Source organism: Eumetopias jubatus, unplaced genomic scaffold, assembly GCF_037043125.1.
Source record: "Eumetopias jubatus isolate StellerSeaLion01/CBP00866 unplaced genomic scaffold, mEumJub1_p1.0 scaffold_5, whole genome shotgun sequence".
Classification (NCBI taxonomy): domain Eukaryota; kingdom Metazoa; phylum Chordata; class Mammalia; order Carnivora; family Otariidae; genus Eumetopias; species Eumetopias jubatus.
The window spans coordinates 115783519-115809144 of record NW_028274811.1 but is presented as its reverse complement, the minus strand read 5'-3'; the positions used below and the strand labels follow the sequence as shown (position 1 = coordinate 115809144).

Here is a 25626-nt window from a genome sequence, read left to right as displayed (position 1 = left end):
GATCTTACTAGAATTCCATGTTCAAGACCTGGGATTCTTGAATTAACAGAATTAAACAGAAAGGCAAGATTAGGAAATGTATCATTTGTAGTTGAGGAAAGAAAATGCATCAGAGTCCATGCAAAGGAATATTAACATTGCAATGGGCAATTGTACTATACAACTTAGGGCAAGTTACTTACTCTGCCAAGTTACTATCATGTTATTGTGAAAATTAAATGAGTTAATATATGTAAAGCACTTTGACTAGAACCTATCACATTGTTAATGCTGTGTTCTTACTATTTTGTTAAATATCACTTGTTTTCTCTCTTTGGATATAAGGACTGGGTCATGCTTGGAGCAGTAGGAGCCTATGATTGGAATGGAACAGTCGTCATGCAGAAGGCTAATCAAATCATAATCCCCCAAAACACAACCTTTAACGTTGAGTCTACCAAAAAGAATGAACCTCTTGCTTCTTACTTAGGTAAAGTTTGGATGTAATTGATAGAAAATTATTATGTTTTATTTTTGGTTTTGTTTTTATTTTTAGCATTCTTTGCTTATATTTATATAGGCTTACTTATAACCATGTAAGACAAATCACTTCCAAGAGTTAGACATTTTATAGGACCCATGAAAATTCCAAAACAGCCTTAGTTTCTGAGCAGTAGTCAGAATAATAGAACATGGAGGTCACGCTCTCTCAGAAGTGCAGGAATGGTTTAGGCTGATATGTGCACTTTTTGAGGTCTCCCTGTTTGGTATTCTCATTAACTTCAAGAAGAGCTTTGCACCTGGTGGACAGGAAATTACGATAAAAAAGAGAAACCTTGATTCAGCTAATATCCTGAAGGTCAGACTCCCATTTTCTCTTAAATATCCTATATCATTGGTTTCTTTCTATGGGTCCTAATTTTGGAAAAGAAAATGTTAATTTGTCTTGATATATAGCTTCTTCTTTAATAACTCTATTAAATAAGACAAATATTAAGATGTAATATCATCTTATTTTTCAAAGACTTTTCTGGAATGAGGAGTTATATGTCAGGAATCACCTTATTCTAGATCTGTACCAAGCTGCCTAGAAGATACCAGGGATCTATTCTAGCACTAAATGATCTCAGTAAACAATTAGGAAGGCCTAGGATGAAAAAAAAATGCTCAGGGTATGGTTTCCCAACTGTTCACTCACTCAACAAATATTTGACCGGTACCTATTTTGCCCCAGGCGTTGTTCTTGGTGCTGGGGTGTAGTGGTAAAGAAAACAAATACCTTTCACTGTTCAATTTTAGTATGTTAGCATTCCTCTCTGGGATCTTTCTGTCCTGGAGGCAAGTCTTTTTCTCTCTCTATTCCAGTTTATTTCTATTTTACAAGGAAGATAGGAGGTCTTTACTAGTAGATCCATACATCTCCTTATTCAAGGACACATCTTAAAACTGTAGAGGCAACAAGACTTAAGAAAAATGAAAGGCCTGAGGATTTAAGATAATTAAAAATATGGCAGTGAGCAGCAAATATAACGTGAGTCCTCAAACCCCTTAACACATGTTGAACTGCATTCATGAAAGTCTAGTTTATTTCTCATAAAAGTCCTATTACATTCTGCCCTGGTCAGACATTACACATAACAAAAGAAAATGCCAGACTAGGTTGTGCTGATTAAAAGATTATCTAAAGGATACTGATCTGGAAACAATTCCTTTCTCTCCTTCCCCACCCCCGACAAAATTTGAAGAAATTAATGGTTAGGAAACAAAATGTACACTGCATATCTTTTAAGTATTTGGAGGATTGTACTCTAACATAAAGAGGTTGGGCTCAAAATTCATATACATTAAAAGAGATCTTAGCATATGGTAAACATCCAACTTTCCAAATTAGGATATTAAGGAATAGAAAAATGATGTCACAGCTACCTATGACAGATCTGAACTAGAATCTAGGTCTCTTGATTCTGTTCCAGTGTTCCTTTCAAAAGTAAAGACATTTACAAAATTAAAGATATGGCATGAAATCCACAAAGATGTGTGTGACATCTTAAGAAGTTCACACATTTTGGGGCACCTGGGTGGCTCAGTTGTTTAAGCGTCTGACTCTTTGTTTTAGCTCAGGTCATGATCTCACATTCCTGGGATTGAGCCCTGAGTTGGGTTCCATGCTCAGTGCAGAGTCTGCTTCAGATTCTCTCTCTCCCTCCCTTTCTCTCCCTCCCCCCACCCTTGCATGCATATGTGCACTCTCTCTCTAAAATAAATAAATAAAATCTTTTTAAAAAAAAAAAGCTCACACATTTTAATAACACTAGGATTTTTTTATATTCTGAGTTATTATTTATATGATAAAATTCCTTAAAACCAAACAGTCTTAAGAATCCTAAATCTATTTTTCCCGGAAAGCTTAGATTCAAGGTTGCTTAAAGCAGGCTTAGAGAATTTAAGACTTAAGGATATCACTGTGAGCGAGAAAAAAACTAAGAGAACCTTTATTCGTAACCATAGTATTTATAACATATGATTTCTTTCTGCCCAGAAAAGGAAATTTGGGGGTATGTTGTCCACAATGTGCTTAGATGATTTTATATTTTAGAAATCATTTCATTAGCTTAATCACAAGTTAGCACATAAGATATTTTGCCAACATAAAGTTTAAGATATATAAGATTTCTTTTAAAATAGAAAAGCACCTAGAAAGGGGACAGGGAAGAAAAATACCTTTGTACCCACAAACATTATTCTAAATCTAAAATGGAACTTTCAAAATGTCTGCTTGTATGGGTTACACATTAAGAAGAGTTTGAATGTGTTAGTCTGAAATCTGTGTGGATTGCAAGTTGTTAGGCTGTGGAAAATCTCATGGAGGAAACAAAGTGAGAGGTAGATGCTCTATAGAAAAAAAAATCTCATAGTAATCAATAATAACCAGAAAAAAGTAGGAACAGAAACTGTTGAACCTCTCTCAGGGTATAGTCATTCACTCATCTTTCCACAACCCAGGAATTGCCTTAGGACACTATGCACTTAGCAAGTGGTTTTGATGGTGAGAGTACAGTGGAAATCTCATTCCCTGCCTCCACTACCCACGGTCTGCCTCTTTCTAATCATGCCAGACAAATTCAAGAGAAAAAATAAAGATGTGAGGCAAATGCATGAAACCAAAGCAGAACAGACCTGTTTCCCATTATCTCACCAGATTCGAGCACTTTTCCCAAGGAGTGAATTATGAGAGCTGACAGGATCTATTTCTTGTAAATCCATGCAGAAGGCTATGCGGTGAATTTTCCTTTTTCTTCAATTTTGTGCTTTCTCTTCAGAAAGCAACATTAAGCTTAGATGTTTATAATTATTTTCCTTTCAAGAAAATTAGACTTTACATGGCTTTCTTTCTCTCTCCCTCCTTATTGTCTTTAAACACTTGAGCTTCAACCAGTAAGGACCTAACCAGTAGACTACTGTCTTTGTGAAGACTTCAGTTAATAGATGTAGCTATCAAGAGCAAATTATCAGAATTAATTAACCAAATAATCACACAACTCCAAGCCTCAAACATAATTTTTTAACTTTTTTTAAAGTTTCCTTTATCAGTTGGCCTTCATAGCTCTGTAACTTAAAAAAAAATCAAAGTGTACTAACACTCTTGGGCCAATCCCTTCTTAATATTTCTTAGTAGAGTGATATGAAATAAGACAGCCTTTGTTTTGCACATTCTTCTTTTTTATTTTATTTGTGTATAAACATGACCTTAAAGTTTTTATTTTTTAAGCAATATTGTGGTTAGTAACATAAGTACTTGTTTAGTAACATTACTTGTTTGAAAAAGAATAGTTTACAATTTATTATGCATGGTTTTTTTTAGAAGCTCAAAGAAAGATGAAGAAATGAGAATGTGAGAAAAATATTCATGAAGGAAAAATGCCTGAGGAATTGTGTTCCTTTAGCACTTGTGAGATTAAACATGTTTTAGTACAAAAAAACCTCTGTTCCTTTACAGAAATGTTGTAAGAAAGTGAAACTATTACCTTATAGTAAAACACTTGAAAAATAAATTTTCCATATAATCTTTCTCTTAGTAAGAAATACTATTCTGTGACATTTGGAAAAATAATCTGCCCTCTTCTCCTCTACTGATGGGCAGATCTGGTTATTAGAACATTTCTTCTTTCTGTAGAGTTGAAATGTGCAATTTTTTATTCATTGATTTAGCTCTGTTCTCTATCGACACAAAGAATAAATTTAATTCTTCACTCAAAAATTGAATTGTCTGCCTCAAAGATACACAAAAACTGAAAGCCCAATTAAAAAGAGTAATGTCAAAGCTCACTTTATAAATTTAAATTCCAGTTAGTTAACACAGTGTAATGTTAGTTTCAGGTGTACAATAGTGTGATTCAGCACTTCCATGCAACACCCAGTGCTCATCGCAACAATTGCCCTCCTTCATCCCCATCACCTCTTTCACCCATCCCCCCACCCGCCTCCTTTTAATCAAACAAATGCAAATTAAAATCACAGCAAAGTATTATTGTTAGATTATGTTTAACATCTATTAGAACATTAACAAATTTAAATAATAGTAATGATACCCAAAGTTTGTGAGAGTTTGATAAATCTAGTTTGTGCTTTGGCCGTTCATGGAATAAATTAGTAAAAATGTTCTGGAACCAATTTGCCAGACACTGAAAGAATTGAAAAAATATGATCCAGTAATCTATTCCTTGAAATTTGTCACCAAAAACCCAAAAGAAGAAAAAAATTTAAATGTTCAAGGATGTCTTTGCAGCCTTAAGTATAATATCAAAAAATTAAAAACTGCCAGGGACGCCTGGGTGGTTCAGTGGATTAAGCGTCTGCCTTTGGCTCAGGTCATGATCCCAGGGTCCTGGGCTCGAGTCCCACATCAGGCTTCCAGCTCAGCAGGAAGCCTGTTTCTCCCTCTCCCACGCCCCCTGGTTGTGTTCCCTCTCTCACTGTCTCTCTCTCTCTCTGGCAAATTAAATAAATAAATAAATAAATAAATAAATAAATAAATAAATAAATAAATAAATTATCTAAAAAAAAAATTAAAAACCACCTAAAAATTCTACCATTCTAGTGGGAATGATCCTGTGGTAGAAACGTAATCCCTTTATGCCTTCATTCAGAGAAATAAACATCAACTACTTAAAATTACTACTGAAAAATCTACAGCAGCGAGGGTACCTGGGTGGCTCAGTCAGTTAAGCATCTGACTCTTGATTTCGGCTCAGATCATGACCTCAGGGTCCTGAGATTGAGCCCTGCATGGGGCTCCATGATGGCCATGGAGCCTGCTTAAGATTCTGTCCCTCTACCTCTGCTCCTCCCCCCACTTCCCGTGCACACACGCACCCTCTCTCTCTAAAAAACAAATAAATAAACATAAATAAAAATCTACAGCAGCGACACCGAAAAGGCTTACATTTACTATGATTCCAACTGTATAAAATTATTAATTTTATAAAATAAAAGATAATAAATAAAATAATAAAATAAAAGTAATAATTATTAAAATTATTAGGTTCTATAAAATATGTCCAGATGAAGTACAACTGATTTATTACAAAGTCGTGAATTGGGATTATGAGGGATTTTTTGTGGGTTTTTTTTTTCTTCTTCTGTCATCATTGTCATATCATTTGTGCCTTTAAACAATGAAAAACTGAGGTGGGAGTGGACAAAGCAGTCGCAGTAATCAGAGAGCATGCTAAAAGTTTCTACAGAGACAAACTTCCCTGCATTAAAAAATATTTTCAAACATATAAAAATGATTCTCCCAACCATTTAAAATGGATCTTAATTTATTCTGTGCAGGCTTTAAGGGGTCAGATAGTATATTTGACACCTGGCGTCGCTCTTTTGTTAGGTTACACAGTGAATTCCGCCACTGTTTCTGGAGATGTGCTGTACATTGCTGGACAGCCACGGTACAATCATACAGGTCAAGTTGTCATCTACAGGATGGAAGATGGAGACATCAAGATTCTCCAGACACTCAGTGGAGAACAGGTAAGCTTAAATATTATTGTTTTAATTTAATCCATGTATACTCTATGTAAATTTAAATTAACCATCAACTGTCCTAAACTCTAAAAAGAAAAAGTACTGGGGCGCCTGGGTGGCTCAGTCAGTTGAGTGTCTGCCTTCGGCTCAGGTCATGATCCCAGGGTCCTGGGATCAAGCCCCGCATCGGGCTCCCTGCTCAGCAGAGAACCTGCTTCTCCCTCTCCCTCTGCCCTCCCCTACTTGTGCTCTCTCTCTGTCAAACGAATAAATGAAATCTTTAAAAAATAATAATAATAATAAAAAGAAAAAGTACTGTCCTAGTCAACATCAACCCTAAACAGGGCTCCATGTTAGCTTCCTTGCAGAGATGTAAAATGCCTGCGTCTTTGGCCTCAGGAATATTTCAGTTGCATGGAAATGGAGATAAGATGGATAGATGATGTAGACACACATGTACAAATATATACATATAAGAAAAACATTCTAAAACATTAAGCCTGAAAATGCCAATGGCACAGACAGTAAATGCAGAAGATGGAAAGATTGTTTTAAGCTAGGATTGGTGCCAAAAGTCTTACCACGAGATCAGATTTGTGCTAGTTTAGAAGGAAAGACAGACCATAGATAAGTAGAAAGAGCAGAAGAGCCAGTTAAAAAGATAACACGGACCCCAACTGTGTGAGGTTTTTGAATGGCAAACTAAAGAATTTGGATTTTCTCCTGGAAGTATTGGGAAGTTATGTAAAATCAAAAAATTCTCATTAGATGATATTGAATATTAAAAGTAGTTTGAGAAATCGTACATGCAATATGCAAACATAAATATATGTAAATATTTTTTAACCGAAACATCTATGTGATTGGTTAGTATTGCATTGCAATCATTTGGGCTTCACTAAATATCCCCAGCTCACCACACTGCCCCTCCACCCTCCTCCCATCACCAACTACTCCACAAGGCTGGGCAGCAGCAGCCTTCCTCCCCTGCAGGTGTACTCACAGCTGCCCAGTGCAGCAGAACAGCTTAGGTCAGAGGAGACAGACACATCCTTGCCTGATGTTAAAGAGAGCTGCCCTCTCTTTAACGCCCCACAGGAGCCCATATCTTTTAGAATGACACCATAAACATAGCTTTCAGGGCTCTAGCTAAGGGCGTGCAGTTGTCAGAGTCATCTTGGGAAGCCCAAACTGTGTTAGCTCCATCAGGTATTTACAGATCCCCACAGCCTAAATGCAATGTCCCAACTAGAGATTATTTTGACCAATCTCAATATTGCTTAGTAGTATAACTGAAATCCTTTCCCCCACAGATGTCCAGGGGAACAGAGTTAGAGTGAACCAAAAGTAAGAGTCTCATGTATAAAGATTCTCATATATATAAAATAATAATACCTGGTGAAAGGGTTTTATTAGCCTTTTGCCCACATTTGTAATCAGAAAATGCTTCAACAATCTAAAAACAGGCTAAGGTGAAGAGAGCCTAAAATGATGTATCACCAATAAAAATGGAAAAGGAAGGAATGCAGTAGACATAAATAAGGAGGAACTGACAGGATTGTAAAATGAAGTATTTTCTATGACATCTTAGGTCTGATATCACTCTACTAATTGTCTACAAGACAGGAAGTGAGAATTTTGTGAAAAATTACTCATGAAAGTTACAAATGATTTAAATTACAAATGATTTAAGTTTCGAGCCTGGGAATCTGAGAGAAAGGTGGCACCATTATTAGAATGTCAGCAACTCAAGCAGTGTAGATTTTTTTTTTTATGGTATTTGGTTTTACATATTTCCTGTAACAGTGAGCACAAATTCAAATGGTTGTGGGTGGCAGGAAGATAAAGTAAATAAATAAAGCTACTACACAGAAGACAGCAGGAAATGGTGGGAACCATGGGCTGGGCAGCTCATGAGCCTTCTAAACATTAAGCTCCCACTCAGCTCCAGATGGCTATTGTCATGGGGGAATGAAGACCCAAGGTTGCTAGATCTTACAGCATTTTATTTATGTTTGTTATTAATTCAACTTAAAAAAAAAAAACCTTTTCAACCCTTCATAACCTATGAGGAAAGGACATTTGAAAGCCAATGTCTAGCAGCTGTCTGAGTGTCTAACAATGTCTAGGAATGCAGAACTAGAGCCTTGAGCGGAAGATGGAATGAAATTTGCCATTTTCAGTAATAGAAATGTTTGGAAGGATTGGCCATCTAGAAGAGAATGGTGGAAAAGTGCAGATCTTAGCTTAGGGGAGGCCAAAATCTAGGGCATGGGAGGAGGAAAAGGAACCAGCAAAGATGAAAAAAAAGGTGGCCTCTGATATCGTGGCAGAATCAAGAGAGCAAAATTAAAATCATGGAAGCCAAGACAGGAAGTTTCAATAAGACAGCTATCAAGAGCATCAAATATTAAACACAGGTCAATATTTGGGAAGGTTATTGCATTTAGGTAATGAAGTTCAAGTCTCCTGCATTTCCCTAAAATATATCCATATCTTTAAAAGAAAAAACATTGCTGCAAAGGGATGGTCCCCCTGCAATCTTTTTGTATTTTTCTATCTTCTGCAAGTGCTAGGACAAGACTTAGCCATTTTGTTGAGTAAACAATCTTCTTTTTTTTTAAAGATTTTATTTATTTATTTATTTATTTATTTATTTATTTATTTATTTGAGAGAAAGAGCATGAGTGGGGAAGGGGAGAGGGAGAGAGAGAAGCAGGCTCCCCACTGTGCAGGGCGCCCAACGCAGGGCTCCATCCCAGGACCCTGAGATCATGACCTGAGCTGAAGGCAGACACTTAACCAACCGAGCCACCCAGGCACCCCAGTCTTCTTTTTTTTTAATTTAAATTCAATTAGCCAACTTATAGTACATCATTAGTTTCAGACGCAGTGTTCAATAATTTATCAGGTGCGTGAGCGAACAATCTTCTAAGTCTACAAGATGAAATTCCCTGCACTGGTATCCCAAGACATTCACTTCTTCCTATTGTATTTTATTTCTTATTTTTATATTACTGTGTATAAGCATATATTGAAGCCATCCCAGAATGCCTTTTATTGTTTAATCTCATTTTATGTCCTTAAAAAAAATCATGGTGGCATTACTTACATTTTCTGCTTTTTGGAGAAGAGACATTAGGATGAAATCTAAAGGAAGCCGTTTCTCTTACTCTCAGGCCGCAAAATCTATGACAGGGGCTCATCCTCAAGGGTGGGTCTGCCTATTTTTTAGCCCCCGACAAGAGCCAATAAAGAGCTCTCAGGTAGAATCCATTTCTATACTTTATTTCCATTCCCGTATCTATCTGAATCTCAAATACTCTTCTAGATGAGAATAAGTAAAAGAAATGCAGGCTTTTAGCTATCTTGAGAATTTCTGATGTTCATCAGACTATTTTGTTTTGTTTTGTACCCTAGATTGGTTCCTACTTTGGCAGTGTTTTAACAACAATTGACATTGATAAAGATTCTAATACCGACATTCTTCTGGTTGGGGCTCCCATGTACATGGGAACAGAGAAAGAGGAACAAGGGAAAGTATATGTGTATGCTCTTAATCAGGTAATGCTACCTCTGAGTTTGGCAGAATTTCAGGAATATCTCTTCCTTTCTTTCAATCTCAAATAAGTAATGCAGTTCCAATTTTGTACTCACTTTAGAAAAAGGAGCGAAGAATCTTTCAGGGCCTCTTTACCCCCACCAACTCCTCAGTTTCTAAATGAACATTTTAGAATTCTAATAAGGTAGTTCAAACCATTAGATGTCTTCTGCTTGGAAATGTGAACTATTCTTTTTTAGCAGAAAATATAGAATAAAGATAAATATAAATCTCATTAAACTGCTAAATAAACTCACAGGGCAGCCATTCATGGCTCTGGCCTGGAGGTGTTGGAAACATTAGCAGTTAAAACTGCATTCACTGTCAAAACAGTTAAAGCTAGGGAAGCAGAGAGACTGTGGAGTAGTGAATTTTAAGGCAGTGACACCAGTTTCAGCAAACTACTATGGTCTTTGGAATACCTCACTGGGCTGGAGTGAGATTTTGTTTGCCACTCCTGACTTTAGACATCATTTGTTAGGTGAAATAATTCTCGATTTCTTCATTAGAAGAGTTTTTTTGTTTTGTTTTGTTTTGCTGTTTATGGAAAAGTCCAGTATTCATCTATTTAGCTTTTTAAATTCTTAGTCTCTTCAATTAATTTTTTAATTCATAAATTGTATATCTTTCTTCCTATCATTTTGTTTGCTTCCTCCATCAAATTTTTTTTTTTTTTGGTCCTGTGCTTTTTTTTTCCCTTTTTTCCTAGAACGTGTGTTCCTGTCCATCATTACTAGTACTTTCTTTACTGAGTTTTTCAGGGTTTTTGTTTTGTTTTGTTTTGTTTTTTTGCTTTAGATAGCTTTGGGAAAAGTTTGCTTTTTGAACAGTGTAATTTTCTCCTTGCCCTATAGAGGAGACTCTACAGAGACTTTTCAAAGAAGCAAATTTGGATGAAGGAAGGATAAAGGCCTGAATTGAGGATTTAAAAATTCAGTTCTTTGGCTTTAAAAACATTCTGTGAGTTATATACTCACTAGGTTGCATTAAAAAGAGAATCCATTAAAATCCTCAATATGCCTTCTTCCCTACACTTCTACAATCTGTTCTTTAAAATCTTTACGTGGTTCTCAGATAAGCACCCTTTTTAAGAAATTTTATAAACTTTACCGTTGATGTACAAATGGTTTTTAACAGCGCTGATTTAGCATGTACTTAAAAATTTCACTATGCTGTAGTAATGATAGAAATCCGTAACTATCCTGTTTATCATTCTTCCAGACAAGGTTTGAATATCAAATGAGCCTGGAGCCCATTAAGCAGACTTGCTGCTCATCTCTGAAGCACAACTCATGCACAAAGGAAAACAAAAATGAGCCATGCGGGGCTCGTTTCGGAACAGCTATCGCTGCTGTGAGAGACCTCAATCTTGATGGATTTGATGACATCGTGATAGGAGCTCCCCTGGAAGATGATCATGGGGGAGCCGTGTATATTTATCATGGGAGTGGCAAGACTATAAGGAAAGAGTACGCACAAGTAAGAAGTTAAACCTACACATTCCCACCCTTAAACGATAAGTGGGTTCAATGCTAGGCTTGCTTCTTGTCTTGCTTCATGAGTTACTTGATTTTTTTTTTCTTCTTCTGACTCTATTGGGAAACTAGATTTACTTCTCTTTTCTTTACAGAAGCATCATTTTGTATTTTATCCGTTTATCTAGGTTTTTTTTTTTCCTGTTGTTATTTGCCATGTCTCCGTGATCTGAGCTCTTGGAATAGTAAAACACAAACCAAAAAAAAAAAAAAAAAGAACACTTTTTAACGATGTGATTTAACAGTTGCAGTGTGCCTGATCCTAAACAGAGGATACCACTTTCTGAATAAGAGAACAATAATGATATAATTTAGCCAATAAAGATGAGATTATTGTTTTTATATTCAATATCCGTGTTGTTTTAATGAAATTGCATTACATTTATATTTATAACTTAAACTGGTATTTTTTTGTCAAATGAATTTGGGTTCCTGAAGGTTTACAATTTCCTCACAAGTAATCCCTCTTGGAAAAAAATCTAAATAATTAAGCTTAACCTGCAGGGATTTCTGTTGTTCTTGTTTTAAATTTATTGTCAGTTAATGGTTCTAATCCATAAATGTAATTTTTTCTACATAAGAAAAATATCAATTTGCAGAAGTATTTAATGCACTATAAAAGTAGGGGAGTTTAAAGGGATTCTTCTAATGTAATTGTCTGTTTTAAGTAACCATAAGTAGTTAGGCATTGAACTACTTATATAACATGAAAAGAAAATCAGAACATCAATTATTTCTTTTTATAGTTGTTCTTTTTGTACTACAGTCAACAAAATTCTCAAAATCCATTCATCCATTAAGTTGTGCTTAATTTTTTGTAAAGTGATAATGACATTAGTGAAACAATAAAGTAAAGGGTATATTTCAGTAACAACACTACCATCCACTTAGTAAATTATTTGTTTTCAAATAATTCAAAAGTCTTCATGGTATTACTTAACTGAAAACAGGCAGTATTAACCATGGGGGCACGATGGAATGAGGAGCTGCAGGAAGGCATTTCTTTCTTGTGTTCTACCACTTTATTCCTTCACTCTTAATCCTGAAAACTTAGTGAAATGACATTTGCAGTAGAAAAAAAAGAGGATATTTAAATCATTAATAATAGGATGGATTGTCATAAGACATTTATTTTGTAAAATGGTGGTAACTCAAGATGCTGCTTTAAATAACAAGAAAAAAGAACAGTAGAGTTGAGTTTGCTTAATTATTGGCAAAATGCTTTCCCAGGGATAGGTGAGGATGTGCTCACTTGTTTCCATGGTAACCAGAGGTGTATGTGTTTGTGTATGTGATAATCCAGAATCAAACTGAGTGAACTCCTCCAGAACCGATGAGGCAGATGTCTCGGGTTTGTTTCCTGAAAAAATAAGGAAATACTTCCCAATGAGCCACAAACATTTCAGCATGCAAAATGTTTCCATTTGGTTTGCCTTTTTTGGCTTCTTAATTTATGGTTTTTAAGAAGACCTCAAGCTTAGGGAGGGTCTGTGCGTCCTGTCTCCTTGCCATCAGGTTCTATTAAAATGTTATCAGCTTGAACCAAAGCTAAATCAGGAAGTATGAATATTAAACACATTACGTGTGGGTATGTGCACAAATCAGCCTTGAGAACTCCACATTCATTTGTACCTATTGAGTTTATAGTGCCCTTGACTTTTAGCAAAGAAGATCATACACTGGAAAATGTATCTGATGGAATGTGCTATTTATATCCATCCCCCAAATTTCGTGAACCCCAAACTGACCCCTAGGACAAACTTCTACTTCCTCTCTTGCTTGTATGATGTGTTTTCAAGGTTCCAGTATCTTTAAATATCTCTGTGTTATGGGATTGAGTGGGAACTAGAAAGGAGAGCCAATTACTCACAATGTTTTCCTTGAGCATTAGACAAAATGACGTTATAAAATTTTTTTCCCTCTCTCTGGTGTCAGCAACCCTGGATTATTTTGTCTGTACTATAAAAAGAATAACCTTTGGTAACCTCTGAGTAATTCAACTTGTCTCCACATGAGGGGCTCCTTAGGCAGGTTTCCAAAAGATCTGCAATTTTTATTTTTTGTTAACCAATCCAAGTTCTCAGATTTATTTAAAACTGTTTTTGAAGAGACACTCTGGCATAAAAACTCTCTGTTGGGACTTTTACAGCGTATTCCATCAGGTGGAGATGGGAAGACACTAAAATTTTTTGGCCAGTCTATCCATGGAGAAATGGATTTAAATGGTGACGGTCTGACTGATGTGACTATTGGGGGCCTTGGTGGTGCTGCCCTCTTCTGGTATGTATTTTAATAACATCCAATTCATCCGATGATACTGCACAAATAGTTCCAGAGCTCAGAGTATGATTGGAGCTCTTGTCATACCAAATATCTGTTTTCTTTTGTACCCCATCATTTAGATAAAAGCTATTTAGTAAAAGAATCTGGGGGAGTCAATAAATCTTAAAAATAGAGAAACCATATTAAAGGAACAAGTAAAACCAACTCTTAATTTGGGGTACTTATTATGTGCTTGCCACTAAGGTAGGTATTCTATTTTAGGGGGCAGCATAGGAAAGAAGAGGGCCTCATAGAGAATTATATAAACAAGAAAATATGCTTAACTTTGAGTTGTTCACAAACTTTTCGGGGTAATTGACTCTTCATTCATTTACCTAATATGTATAATTAGACAATTGTGCATCATTGTCTGTTTATATTATATTTCTATTATATATATTATATATATATTATATTTATACCATACCATACATAGATGGTAACTGCACATATTGTGGTGAGCATAGCATAATGAATACAATTATTGAATCACTATGTTACGCACCTGAAACTAATATAATATTGTATGTCAACTATACTTCAACTTAAAAATTTGAAGAAAAAATTTAAAAATTAAAAACAGAGATAATGTCTAAGAACTTATGGCCAAATAAAAATTGTACACTAAACTGTACACAGATAATAACCATTATGTTAAAAAATGGTTTAACTGTACAGTAGGCGGAAAAGAAATTGTAAGGTGGTGCCTAGGAAAGGAGAATGCTGGGTAGCAAGTAGCTGTGACTTGGGGAAGGGTTCACCCAGAAGCAGGACTCCAACCCAGAAGTCGCCAGTATCAGCAACAAAGGGTACAGTTAGTCTCTGTTTAAACGGTTAATCCTGGATCAATTTATTTTGATAACCTTAACTCAAAAAGTATTTAGGGTGTATTCACTCTCATATTAAAAGTACATACATTATAAGGGCAATTTTTACTCTCCAGTTTTGTTTCAAAGGTTTCTTACAAAGCTCTGAAGACTTATTTTTATGGCCTCTTTTACTCCCAGTCAGTGCTTTATCGTTGATGGGCCAAAATGACAGAGTTGGACCCCTATCATTGCCCAGCAGAATGGACCAGACCAACAGACTGGGACACGAGGACCAAGATTTACAATGCTGAAGGAGGGATTTAGAGTGGATATAGGTGGCAGGCAATAAACAGAAGTCCGTCCCAATCAGGGACTTCCAGGAGCAAATATTGAATGCCCCATCATGTGGAATAAATTGTGCTATAACCCCTTTAAAGACCTTGTTGGGGCAGATGGGTTGTGTGGTGGGAAGTGGTCAAGGCAGCCTCATTCCTGAAGGATCCAAACTACTAAGCAGGGAACTAGACATACTCGTTCATTGCTGGTGAAAGAGTAAACTGGTTAAAACACATTAGAAGGTATTTGCATACAGTATTTTAACAATAACTGTTAAAAAGCCTCAAAAATATTCATACTTTTTAACAAGGAATTTGCTTCCTAAAAATTTTTAAAGATTTAATCTACACCTAAGATATATAATCTTTAGAGTGATCACAGCACTGGGCTAGTAACTATTTAAAAAAAAACAAATTAAGACAAATGTCCAATAAGAAAGGACTGAGTAAATGGATTACAATACATGCATATGTTGGAATAGTATATTGTCATTAAAAATAATGTTTCCAGAAAAATACAAATATTGGAAATCTGTTCATTATATTATGTTTTAAAAGTATGTATGGATGTATAGGCATGTGTGTGTATGTCTCCCTATATATATATATATATATATATACACAGACACATCTATATGCATAGATATATATTCTTCAAAGAATAAAAAGCATATCCAATATTAATGGTGATTATTGCTGAGTGGTAGAATTACAAGTGATTTCTGTTTTCTTTGTTTCCTTTTTTATGTTTTCATGTTTTCTAGGGGTAAGATGTTTCAAAAGAAAAATATAGTTTTTTAATGCAAAAGCAAATCAAAGACCTATGTATTCACAAGATAACTAGCTATAGAACTTGTACTTGTCTGTACAAGTATTATAGTGCACACAAGTTGTCCATGGGCCTTTGGACTCTTTCCAGATTGAGAACAAATTCAAAGATTCCCAAAATATGGTTTTGGTTCTGAGGTTGCACCTGAGCACTTGATTCCATCTTCCTTCCTTCACAAGCAAACAGATTTTTGTCTTGTGAACTGTAAGGAATGAAAAATAATCTTCCTTCTAGCCTTCTGAGTTCTTGGCTGATACCCTTGTAATAAAAGATTAACAAGAGAAAAACAAATAGAAGTTTATTAACATGTATGCCCCATGTATACGTGGGAGATACCCAGAGAAAAATGAGTAATTCTTTGAGGTGGCTTAGAATTTAGACTTAAATACCATCTTAATAGAGAAAAGGAAGAAGGTATGTAGGCCTCTATAAGGAGAGCAAATACTTTTTAAGGAAGTTAAATGGACCTAGGAAAGACCAGATGGGTGATATGATAGTTTGTGACAAAGCTCATCTCCTCTGGTGTCTCCTGTCCTGTGATAGGAGTCAATCCTTCCTGGTCGATGAACTCCAGTGAAGTTCCTTTTGGAGTGTCTGTCTTTGGGTACAAGGAGAGTTTGCAGAAGCCTCTTCCTGCATTTGCTGTTTGTCAAGTGCCTACAGCTCAAAATAATCCATATACCAAAGTGATATGTTTTGGAGTGACATGGCCTGAGCTCCTGTAGTCATATTTTGAGGTAGTATATTCTGCTACCACTCAGAACCACAGCCTAAGATAGTCCCAGAACAACCTGGGTGTCCTCAGAACATCAGATACCATCACTTCTGTGAATCAAAAATTCACCAAAGAGGGACGCCTGGGTGGCTCAGTAGGTTAAGCACCCGACTTTTGGTTTCGCCTCAGGTCACAGCCTCAGGACCCTGGGATCAAGCACAGCGCAGAGTAAGCTTGAGGTTCTCCCTCTCTCCCTATCCCCTGCTCACACATGCTCTCTCTCTCTCCCTCAAGTAAATAAATAGGGGCGCCTGGGTGGCTCAGTAGGTTAAGCATCTGCCTTTGGCTCAGGTCATGATCTCAGAGTCCTGGGATCAAGCCCCGAGGCAGGCTCCCTGCTCAGTAGGGAATCTGCTCTTCCCTCTCCCTCTGCCTGTCTCCTCTGCTCATGTACAAGCTCTCTTGCTCTCTCTCTCTCTCTCAGATAAATAAAATCCTTAAAAATAATAAAAAATAAAATTAAATAAGCATTTTTTAAATCACCAAAGAAATGGAATCCTGAGAGCCCAACTATACACAAAGAAGTATCCCCATCAGTGCATTCACATTGCCCTCCCATTAATGATGGCATTCATTAAATGTGAAAATGTGTGAATAATCATCATTATTTATGTTTGTAGGTCCCGAGATGTGGCTGTCGTTAAAGTGACCATGAATTTTGACCCCAATAAAGTGAATATCCAAAAGAAAAACTGCCATGTGGAAGGAAAGGAAACAGTATGCATAAATGCTACAGTGTGTTTTGATGTGAAATTAAAGTCCAAAGAAGACACAATTTTTGTAGCTGGTAAGTGTCATACGTATACCAAGTTCTTTAGGGCAGCAGGACAATACATTTGGTCCCGCATGATGAAATCCAGTAAGATATTGTATTTTACCCCATGATAAGGATCTGCTTATCACATTTGCCCCTGTGAACATGTTGAACCTTGAAAAAAAAATCTACTGAAGAAAGACTATGTTAATTAAACCCAATAAAATCTGGAGCAGAAACTATATGCTTATATGCAATGGTCTCTACAGTCCATAGTTCCCCTCTGGCTCTCCCATTTACCACAAACAACCAGGTGCTAAAAACAATAATAATAATACCATTTCAGAAGTAGAGTTTGGAGATTGGACCAGGAGCCCAGTTTTCCTTCTTGTGGGTTTTCACAACCCCTCTGTTCCTTCTCCTGCTCTCTCTTTGGTAAGACTGGTATTACAAAGTGCTTGAATGCTTTGCCACCCCCACTTCCTGAGATCTCTTTGCTCCGCTTAGAAGGTGACCTGGATTTTGAGAATCAGACATGTTCCATGTGTGTGTTCTCGGGCACAGTCTAGGTATGTCTTCCTCTCTACACATACACTTCCTAAGGTGGCTTTTTAATGATATTGAAATATGTTGGAGTCAAAACTGTGGAGGCCATAGGCTGCAAAAGAGTAGTTTACTCTATAAACCACATGTAAGTAGAATATGAAAAATCATTAATCCTTAAAAGCTATTTTTCATAATTATGCTCTGCAGTAGCCCTCTGACTAGAAGATAAATGAGGTAAAAATGTAAAATATGATTTACATTTTCATATACAACATTGTTTCAGTCTCATTTAATTTTTATAGAGTAACTAAGCAATCAAATAAGTAGGATTGTTGCCTTTTTAGAAAGTATAAGTTTAACTTGTTTTTTATTTTGGTACGACTATTTTATTAAACTTACTTATTAAGCTTCTTTCATTATGTGCTTTGAACAGTCTGAATTGACTTTTTCATAAAATAGATAAGAATTCATTAGTGTATATTTTTTTTATCTATTGAAATAAAATCAGGGGCACCTGGGTGGCTCAGTTGTTAAGCATCTGCCTTCGGCTCAGGTCATGATCCCAGGGTCCTGGGATTGAGCCCCTCATCGGGCTCCCTGCTTGGCGGGAAGCCTTCTTCTCCCTCTCCCACTCCCCCTGCTTGTGTTCCCTCTCTCGCTGTGTCTCTCTCTGTCAAATAGATGGATAAAATCTTTAAAAAATAATAATAATAAAATCAATATTCTAAACAGGGCTTCAACATTGCTAAACTAAAAAAAATAATTTAAGTGAAAACCCAATAAACACATGCATGGTCAGAAAATTAGTTTATATGTTGGTGTACATGTGTATGAGTGTGTGGGTGTGCATATGTACATATACATTATAAAATAAGTGTGATTAAACATCAAAGGCATAGTGAACTCAGAGAGTGGTTCTGTAGAGTTCTTGAAGGTTATCTTCATGACTAAGACTACCATTGTACTACAGTAGTGTGGATAAGCTGAGGTAATAGAAAATTTTTGTTGACTGATTGCTCAAGAGATTTTTCTATAATGTTAATTTAATGAACTAGACCATATAAAAATTACTTCAAGTAAATATTTTTGTCATTTTGTTTCCAGATATGCAGTACCGTGTCACACTAGATTCACTAAGACAGATATCACGAAGTTTTTTCTCTGGAACTCAAGAAAGAAAGATTCAAAGAAACATCACAGTTGGAGAATCAGAATGCACTAAGCTCTCCTTCTACATGTTGGCAAGTAAATCATATGTTATAGCTGCTTTATTCCAAATCAAGAATAAAGCATAGATGTCTTATTTCAAGTCAATCTTATGGATTTCATTTCAAAGTGCACGTGATGAAGTAAACTTCATTTTATTTGGTCACTTTTATCAGAAAATCACAGGTCTGATTTTCAGATTTCCAAGTGCATTTCATAAAACTATCTTTCCTCTTTCCTGTGTGTGTTATCAGTCATCCTTATATTATGGAATTGTAGAAGGCACAGTGCACTAGTTGATAAGAAACCTTCTGCCTTCATTCATTCATTCATTCATTCATTCATTTTTTATATTCATTCATTTATTCTTTCAAACTGAAAGCATCATTTAACTTTTGTGGGCCTCATCTGTCACATGTGGATAAGTGATTACATGCCCTGAGGAGAAATGTTGGGCCATAGGCTTTCTGGGGTCCCTTCTTGTCCACAGAACTATGTATTTCACTTTTTGACTTTAAATTAAAGGGAAAAAAATCTGGCATTTTCTGTTATCCATAGGCTTTGTGCTACCTAAGTTTCTTTCTGTTACAGTAATAAGGGAGCCTTGGAAAGCAAATTATTAATCTCTGTAGATGGCTAGGAAGCCAGTTTGAACCATTTAAAATGCATTTTATTTAGTCACTATGTAAATGTGAAATGTTCCTAATAAGGGCAGGAGTTTCTTAACATTTTCTTATAAGGTACATGATACTTAAAGAAAAAAAAAGAGGGAAGAATGGATGTAATGAGAAAACACAGATTTTAGTGACTGAGACAGACTTGGGACTTATACATGATCCTGGAATTTTAAAGGAAAACAGGCCGATTTCCCCCCACCTCTGATTTATTTCTGTATTCTTGATGTATTCATACTCTATATTTTTAAAATATTATAGTCAGGGTAGGGAAGTGACAGAAAACATGCCTGTTGATGTACTGTAATTTTCTTCAGTGATTTTCAAGTCAATATTCCCCACAGAATATATATCAAAATTAACTTATCTGTCAACACTAAGATCAATCTATAATCAGAAAAAAAAAAAAAAAACGGAGTTATCCCCCTATTTACTTCATCAGAACTGAACATTTAGGAGTTAGAACTTGTATAAAATTTGAAAGGGTGTGAAACTAGATGTGCCCCTGCCTTCAACCTGCCAGAAATCACTGTAGTGTATATTTGTCCAAAATGTAGAATCTAACTATGTGTAGGCACTTGGTATTAAAAGGAATGAACTAGTTTCAAAATTTCTAAAATTCTTTAAGTTTTAATAGATACATTAACATTTGTTCTGGAGTCAGCCACGGTGGAATTTGTCTCAAAGGCTGCTCTACATTCCAAATGATTTTGACCAAGTTGTTTAGTCTCTTAGAGGCCCAGTTTTTCATTTGTAAAATAATGACTATAATAGTTATTCATTTTGGAGGACTGTTGAAATACTTCTCAATAATGTGTGTAAAGCTCATAATTCCGGACATGCCATAAATGATGGCTGTTACTCATGATAGTATAAAACGATATTGGTTGCATTCCTATTACTTACATATCATTTTACATTATAAAATTCTTGCAACTTGAGGCATATATTATACTAACGAAATTCAATTCAATTTAAAGAAAGTTTGCTCATTTGAACTTGGGAGACTTTCCTAGAAGTATTACATGGCAGTTTTTAGCTCAAGATCTCAAGAGAAAAGATATTCTTCTACAAGCAGCCCGGAGTAGTATATCTTGACATGGCAAAGTATGGCACATCCTATTACTCCAGCAGGGCCCCCGAGAAGCTGGCAGTGGATCAACTGGTCATATTCTGAAGACTCTGCATTCAGCAGTGTCCCTTATCAAGGCAGAAGGCAGTCTCTCTCCAATGAAGCAAAAGCCTGATGAGATCATATGTCAGATCAGGTGCACAAGAATGTTCCATCAAGCATAACCCACAGGGGCAGAAGAAGGAAGCCATAAGAAGGTCAGAACATTCAGCAAATATGATACCAATGATAAAATATGTTATGCTTCAACCTGTAGGACAAGCATGACTTTCGGGACTCTGTAAGGATAACTTTGGATTTTAATCTTACCGATCCAGAAAATGGGCCTGTTCTTGATGATTCCCTACCAAATTCAGTACATGAATATGTAAGTCATATTTTTTTTAAAATTCAGAATGCCTATATGTGAACATATTGGGGGGAAAAAACCTGAAACATATAAACACACATACACAAACCTACATCAATTTTTTAAAAAAAGAATGAGACTCTTCTAGACTTTTCTCAACGCTTCTATTTCCTATTGTTGGAGGGAACTTACAAATAGTATCTCTTTTAATCTCTGCTAAATTTAGGACGAGTTGAAAGAACGACATGGTTTAGCTTCCTGGAACTCACTTTATTACTAATGAGCACTGGGTTGCATACATGGCTTGGGCATCTTGGGTGTCCTCCTACTGAACAAGGTTTAGACCACAAATAACCAAGTGCGTCATCAGAGTGCTCATTAATCTCAGGCCTCATTCAAGGGGGCCCACCTCATAAAACTTGCAAAATGGAAATATAGAGCAAGAATGTATGCTTCCCATGGGCACACCACTGCCCCAAGAGCAGAAGAGGTGGGAAGGGACTGAGCTGTGTTCACCCTGCTCCTGCTTCCAAATTCACAAAGTCCAATGTCTCACCCCTGAGAAAGAGTGAGTGAGCAAGTAGAAAGATGGGGTGGCACCAATGGAGGAAGCATTAGGGATGGGGAATTAGTTTTCCCCATACCCATATCTTTCACTTTCACTTTCTTCCTTTCAAGTATATTTATTGGGTATCTTATCCATACCAGGCTTCAGAGTTTAGTCTAACCTAAGAAACAGGTATTAGGTAGGAATTAAAGCATGTGCTCTGGAGAACTTAATTGTTTTATGGGAACTTCTGCCTACATAGAAAGTCAGGGCGCACACCCCTGAAGTTGTGACATTTAAATTGAGACCTGAAGCAAAAAAGATTTTCCATCCCATTCACAGGAGTGGAGGGAGCTGTGTTTCGTGCACAGAGATATGTGTAAAAGTTCTGAGGCATAAAGGAACTACACTAAACTCTCTAATGTGGCTGAAGCTGAAGAGCAAGGGGGGAAGGTGATAGGGATGAGGAGGGGGGCATAGGCAGGAACCAGATCATTCTGGACTTGGTGCTACTGCACAGATATCTTGAAGAGCAAAGGGAATGCTATTGATGGTTTCAGTTGGTTCAGTGATAGTACTGGATTTATATATTTTTAAGGATTACTCCAGCTGCAATGTAGAGAATGATTAGGGGAACAGTGATTGGAACAAGAATGGGTGCAGGAGAACACTTAGGAAGCTGTTGCATTAGTTCAGGGAGGAAATAAGGATGGCTAGACTAGAGGTAAAGGTGGAAATGGAGAGTTTGGAGATACTTAGAAGGGAGGTAGAACTTAGCGAAGGTTTAGATAAAAGGGTGGGGCTCAATGGGAAGACCAGTCAAGGAAAGCTCCTAGTTATGTGGCTTGACCATTTTCTACCTCTGAGCTCTATTACATTCCTAAGTATTTGATTCTTTTCAATAGAAAATCTCATAATTGGGGTTGAGTGTTAAAGTGTTCTCTCATAGATTTAGATCTTAGAGTACTTGACTTGATTTTTCTGAAACGCTCCTACTTTGGCAGACTAAAAGTGAAAAACATCTGTGAAAAATTGTGCATTCTTTAAAGGACTGGAAGAATTTATATTCAGGGAGTTTATTATTTTTCCCTATAAATTGTAGGAATAAATCTAAAATTCCTTATGATTTCTGCAGTGGAATCTGTTCTTTTTATGAGTTGCTTAACTTAGTTTGGCAATATATCATTTCACTAAGCAGGTTAATAAGTAATTTTCAGTCATGCTTAACTAAATGTTGAAAAACACTTTCCTGTGACCATTTCAGATTCCCTTCGCCAAAGATTGTGGAAACAAGGAAAAATGTATCTCGGACCTCGCCCTGAAAGTATCCACCACAGAAAAGGGCCTGCTTATTGTCAGGTCCCACAACGATAAGTTCAATGTTAGTCTCACAGTCAAAAATAAGAAGGACAGTGCCTATAACACCAGAACCATAGTGCACTATTCTCCAAATCTAATTTTTTCAGGAATTGAGGTAAACTTTTAGTTTTATATTTGTTTATTCTTGTAATAATCATTTATTGAGCCTACTTTTTCTGCTACTGAACTAATTGTTTTTATTGGGTTTAGAAGAATAGAGAGCATTTTGTACAAATTATTAGTACTCACTCATGGTGAAAGTACCAAACTTTTTTAAAAGTTTTGTTTTGATGAATGTCTTTAGAGATCTATGACTTTTCTTAGATTCAGTATGAGGAAAGTATCACTGATGTGTCAAAATCATACCTTTCATAGAGGCATTACATAGCTGAAATTGAGACAAAGTCAAAGAAAAGTATAAACATAACAAAGTCAAGAAAGTTAAACAGAGGTGCAGTAATGCATGTATGGAACAAAAAAATGCTTACATAAAGAAAAATCAAGATACTGTTTCTCATGTTCTATGTAAAATCCTTACACTGGCAAGAGAGATGTTAAATTACAATGTCTTAGTGTCGTTACAGAATTTTTTTTTATCTTGGCAATAACATAGCTGCATAAGATGCTATGTCAGGAATAATTTGTACTTCCACATTTGAACTTTGCTTTTAATTCTGATCTCAGAATGAATCCCCCTTATTTACAATTCTATCTATATAGATATGAATTAGCAATATGTATGATTCATATTAAAAGCAATACCCTTATTAATTATAATATTAAAGCTCTATTGTCTAGTTTCTGTAAATTCAGACTTTCACTGATATTTCTCTCTATTTATTAGGATATCACTTAAAAACATGATGACTAACAGAGGCTTAAAAAAGTCCTCCATTACTACCACATATTTTAGATTCAGTAAAGAATGTTAATTATAAATCCAAATGTGCAGAGTGATGTTGGAAAAATATTACCACTGAATTTTTCTCTGGAAAGGGGACTATATTAAAAATCATTGCCAGTATCCTCAACTAACTTCATGGCCTTGGTAGAGAGGGAGAACTATAAAAATCAATAATGCATCTCCTCTACTTCTACTAATGATAAAAACAGTAATAATAATGACAGTCTTTTCCTGAGTCACATTATGTTCCAGGCACTGTTCTAAGCATTCCACTCATTCAATTGTCATTAAGTAAATAGGTATTATTGTACTACAGAGATTCTAAGATAAACCCTTTCTGTCACATTTTAACTTTGCTGTAACTGCATTTTACAGTTGATGTGTTTACTTAACTGGCAGCATTTTCCCCCTCTTATTGGTATGCAAAATAATGGTGAGTGGCATTATTATTATTATCTCCTATTCAGTGGCATTTTCAATTTGATGAAATAGAGTATGACTAACCTCACTTGAAAGAAAATCAGGCTCAGAGAAGTGAGGAGTCTTGACAAGGAGAAAGCTAAGAGTGATGGAGTCAGAATTTAACTCCTGGTGGTCTCAGGTCAGAACCCATGCTCTTACCACTGAGTGAAACTCTTCTCATGACAACCACTCACTGTGGGCTTCCATAGGGCAGTCTAGGATGTGTGGATTATTTCGTCCAGCCACCTAATCACCCTGTGCGGCACATGCTGTTAGTATGTCCATTGTGCTATGGGACACCTAGACAAGATATGCGATGTGCTTTGTCCTTCAGTCTCCCGTAAATAATGTTTTCAGATTTTCCATGGTTGGTGAGACAGGTGATCTCAGAATGCTGTGACTATCCCAACTAAATTGAGAGACAAATCTTAACAAGGCAGAGTCCAAGGCACAACTGGGAAAATTCTGGAAAACCAAGCTCAAGTATTTCACCTGTGTGTCTGCTCTAATTCTGTTTACTTTTTCTTCCAAGGCTATCCAAAAAGACAGTTGTGAATCCAATCATAATCTCACATGTAAAGTTGGATATCCTTTCCTGAGAAGAGGAGAAGAGGTAAGCAGATTCTAAAACATACATGTGGCAATTGGATATGAAAAATATTATGCTCAAAGTTAAATATATAAGTCCCTCTAGTGGTATTTTAGGGTGATGTAGATGAAGAAGATTGAGTTCAAAATTTTGAGATATTGGAATCAAAAGCCAATTATTGCATGAGTCAAACTCAAACGTTAAGACAAAATTAAAAATTTATACTTGATAATTTATCTTATAGTAGTAGGATTTTCTGGCCTGTACACCACAACAGATCTTTCACGCAGATTCGTTTAGAACTTTGTATAGAAACTCTTTTTTCATTTCTCTGTCTCTTTTTAATAATATCCTCATTGAGATATAATCTACATACCATAAAATTCACTTATTTAAACTGTACAATTCAATGGGTTTTTGTTTATTCACCAAATAGTGAATTGTGCAGCCATCACCTCAATCAGTCTTAGATCATTTTCACATCCCCAAAAGAAAGTCTGTACACATTACCAGTTGCTTCTCTTTTTTCTCCTCCAGTCCCTCCCCCAACCTCAGGCAATCTACTTTCTTTCTTTATGGATCTATCTATTCTGGGCATTTCATATAAATGAAATCATACAGTCTGTGGGCTTTTACAACTGATTTTTTTCACTTAGCATAATGTTTTCAAGGTTCATCCATGTATCAGTAGTTCCTTTTTATTTCCAAATAAATTCCATTTTGTGGATGTATCATATTTTATTTATTCATCTATCAGGTGATGGGCATTTGTGTTGTTTTTCCACTTTTTGGTTACTATGAATATCTGTGTGCAGGTTTTGGTGTGGGCATGTTTTCCATTCTCTTAGGGTGGAATTCCTGGCTTATATGATAACTATGTGTAACATGTTGGGAA

At 36.0% G+C, this 25626-nt stretch overlaps 1 protein-coding gene across 2 annotated transcripts in view; it reads left to right on the top strand.

The window, feature by feature from the left end:
• The window catches only part of ITGA1 (integrin subunit alpha 1), a 168533-nt gene that overhangs the window by 111666 nt on the left and 31241 nt on the right, over positions 1-25626 (top strand). For both annotated transcript variants that reach the window (XR_015768214.1, XM_088023511.1), the window contains exons 11-20: positions 325-469; positions 5867-6009; positions 9424-9567; positions 10826-11083; positions 13289-13419; positions 16830-16996; positions 18614-18750; positions 20778-20888; positions 22682-22891; positions 24675-24755. Coding sequence is in view for 1 of the 2 variants with exons in the window: in XM_088023511.1 (XP_087879637.1) it covers positions 325-469; positions 5867-6009; positions 9424-9567; positions 10826-11083; positions 13289-13419; positions 16830-16996; positions 18614-18750; positions 20778-20888; positions 22682-22891; positions 24675-24755 (1527 nt within the window). In the remaining variant the exon portion in view is untranslated. The remainder of the gene's footprint in view (positions 1-324; positions 470-5866; positions 6010-9423; positions 9568-10825; positions 11084-13288; positions 13420-16829; positions 16997-18613; positions 18751-20777; positions 20889-22681; positions 22892-24674; positions 24756-25626) is intronic.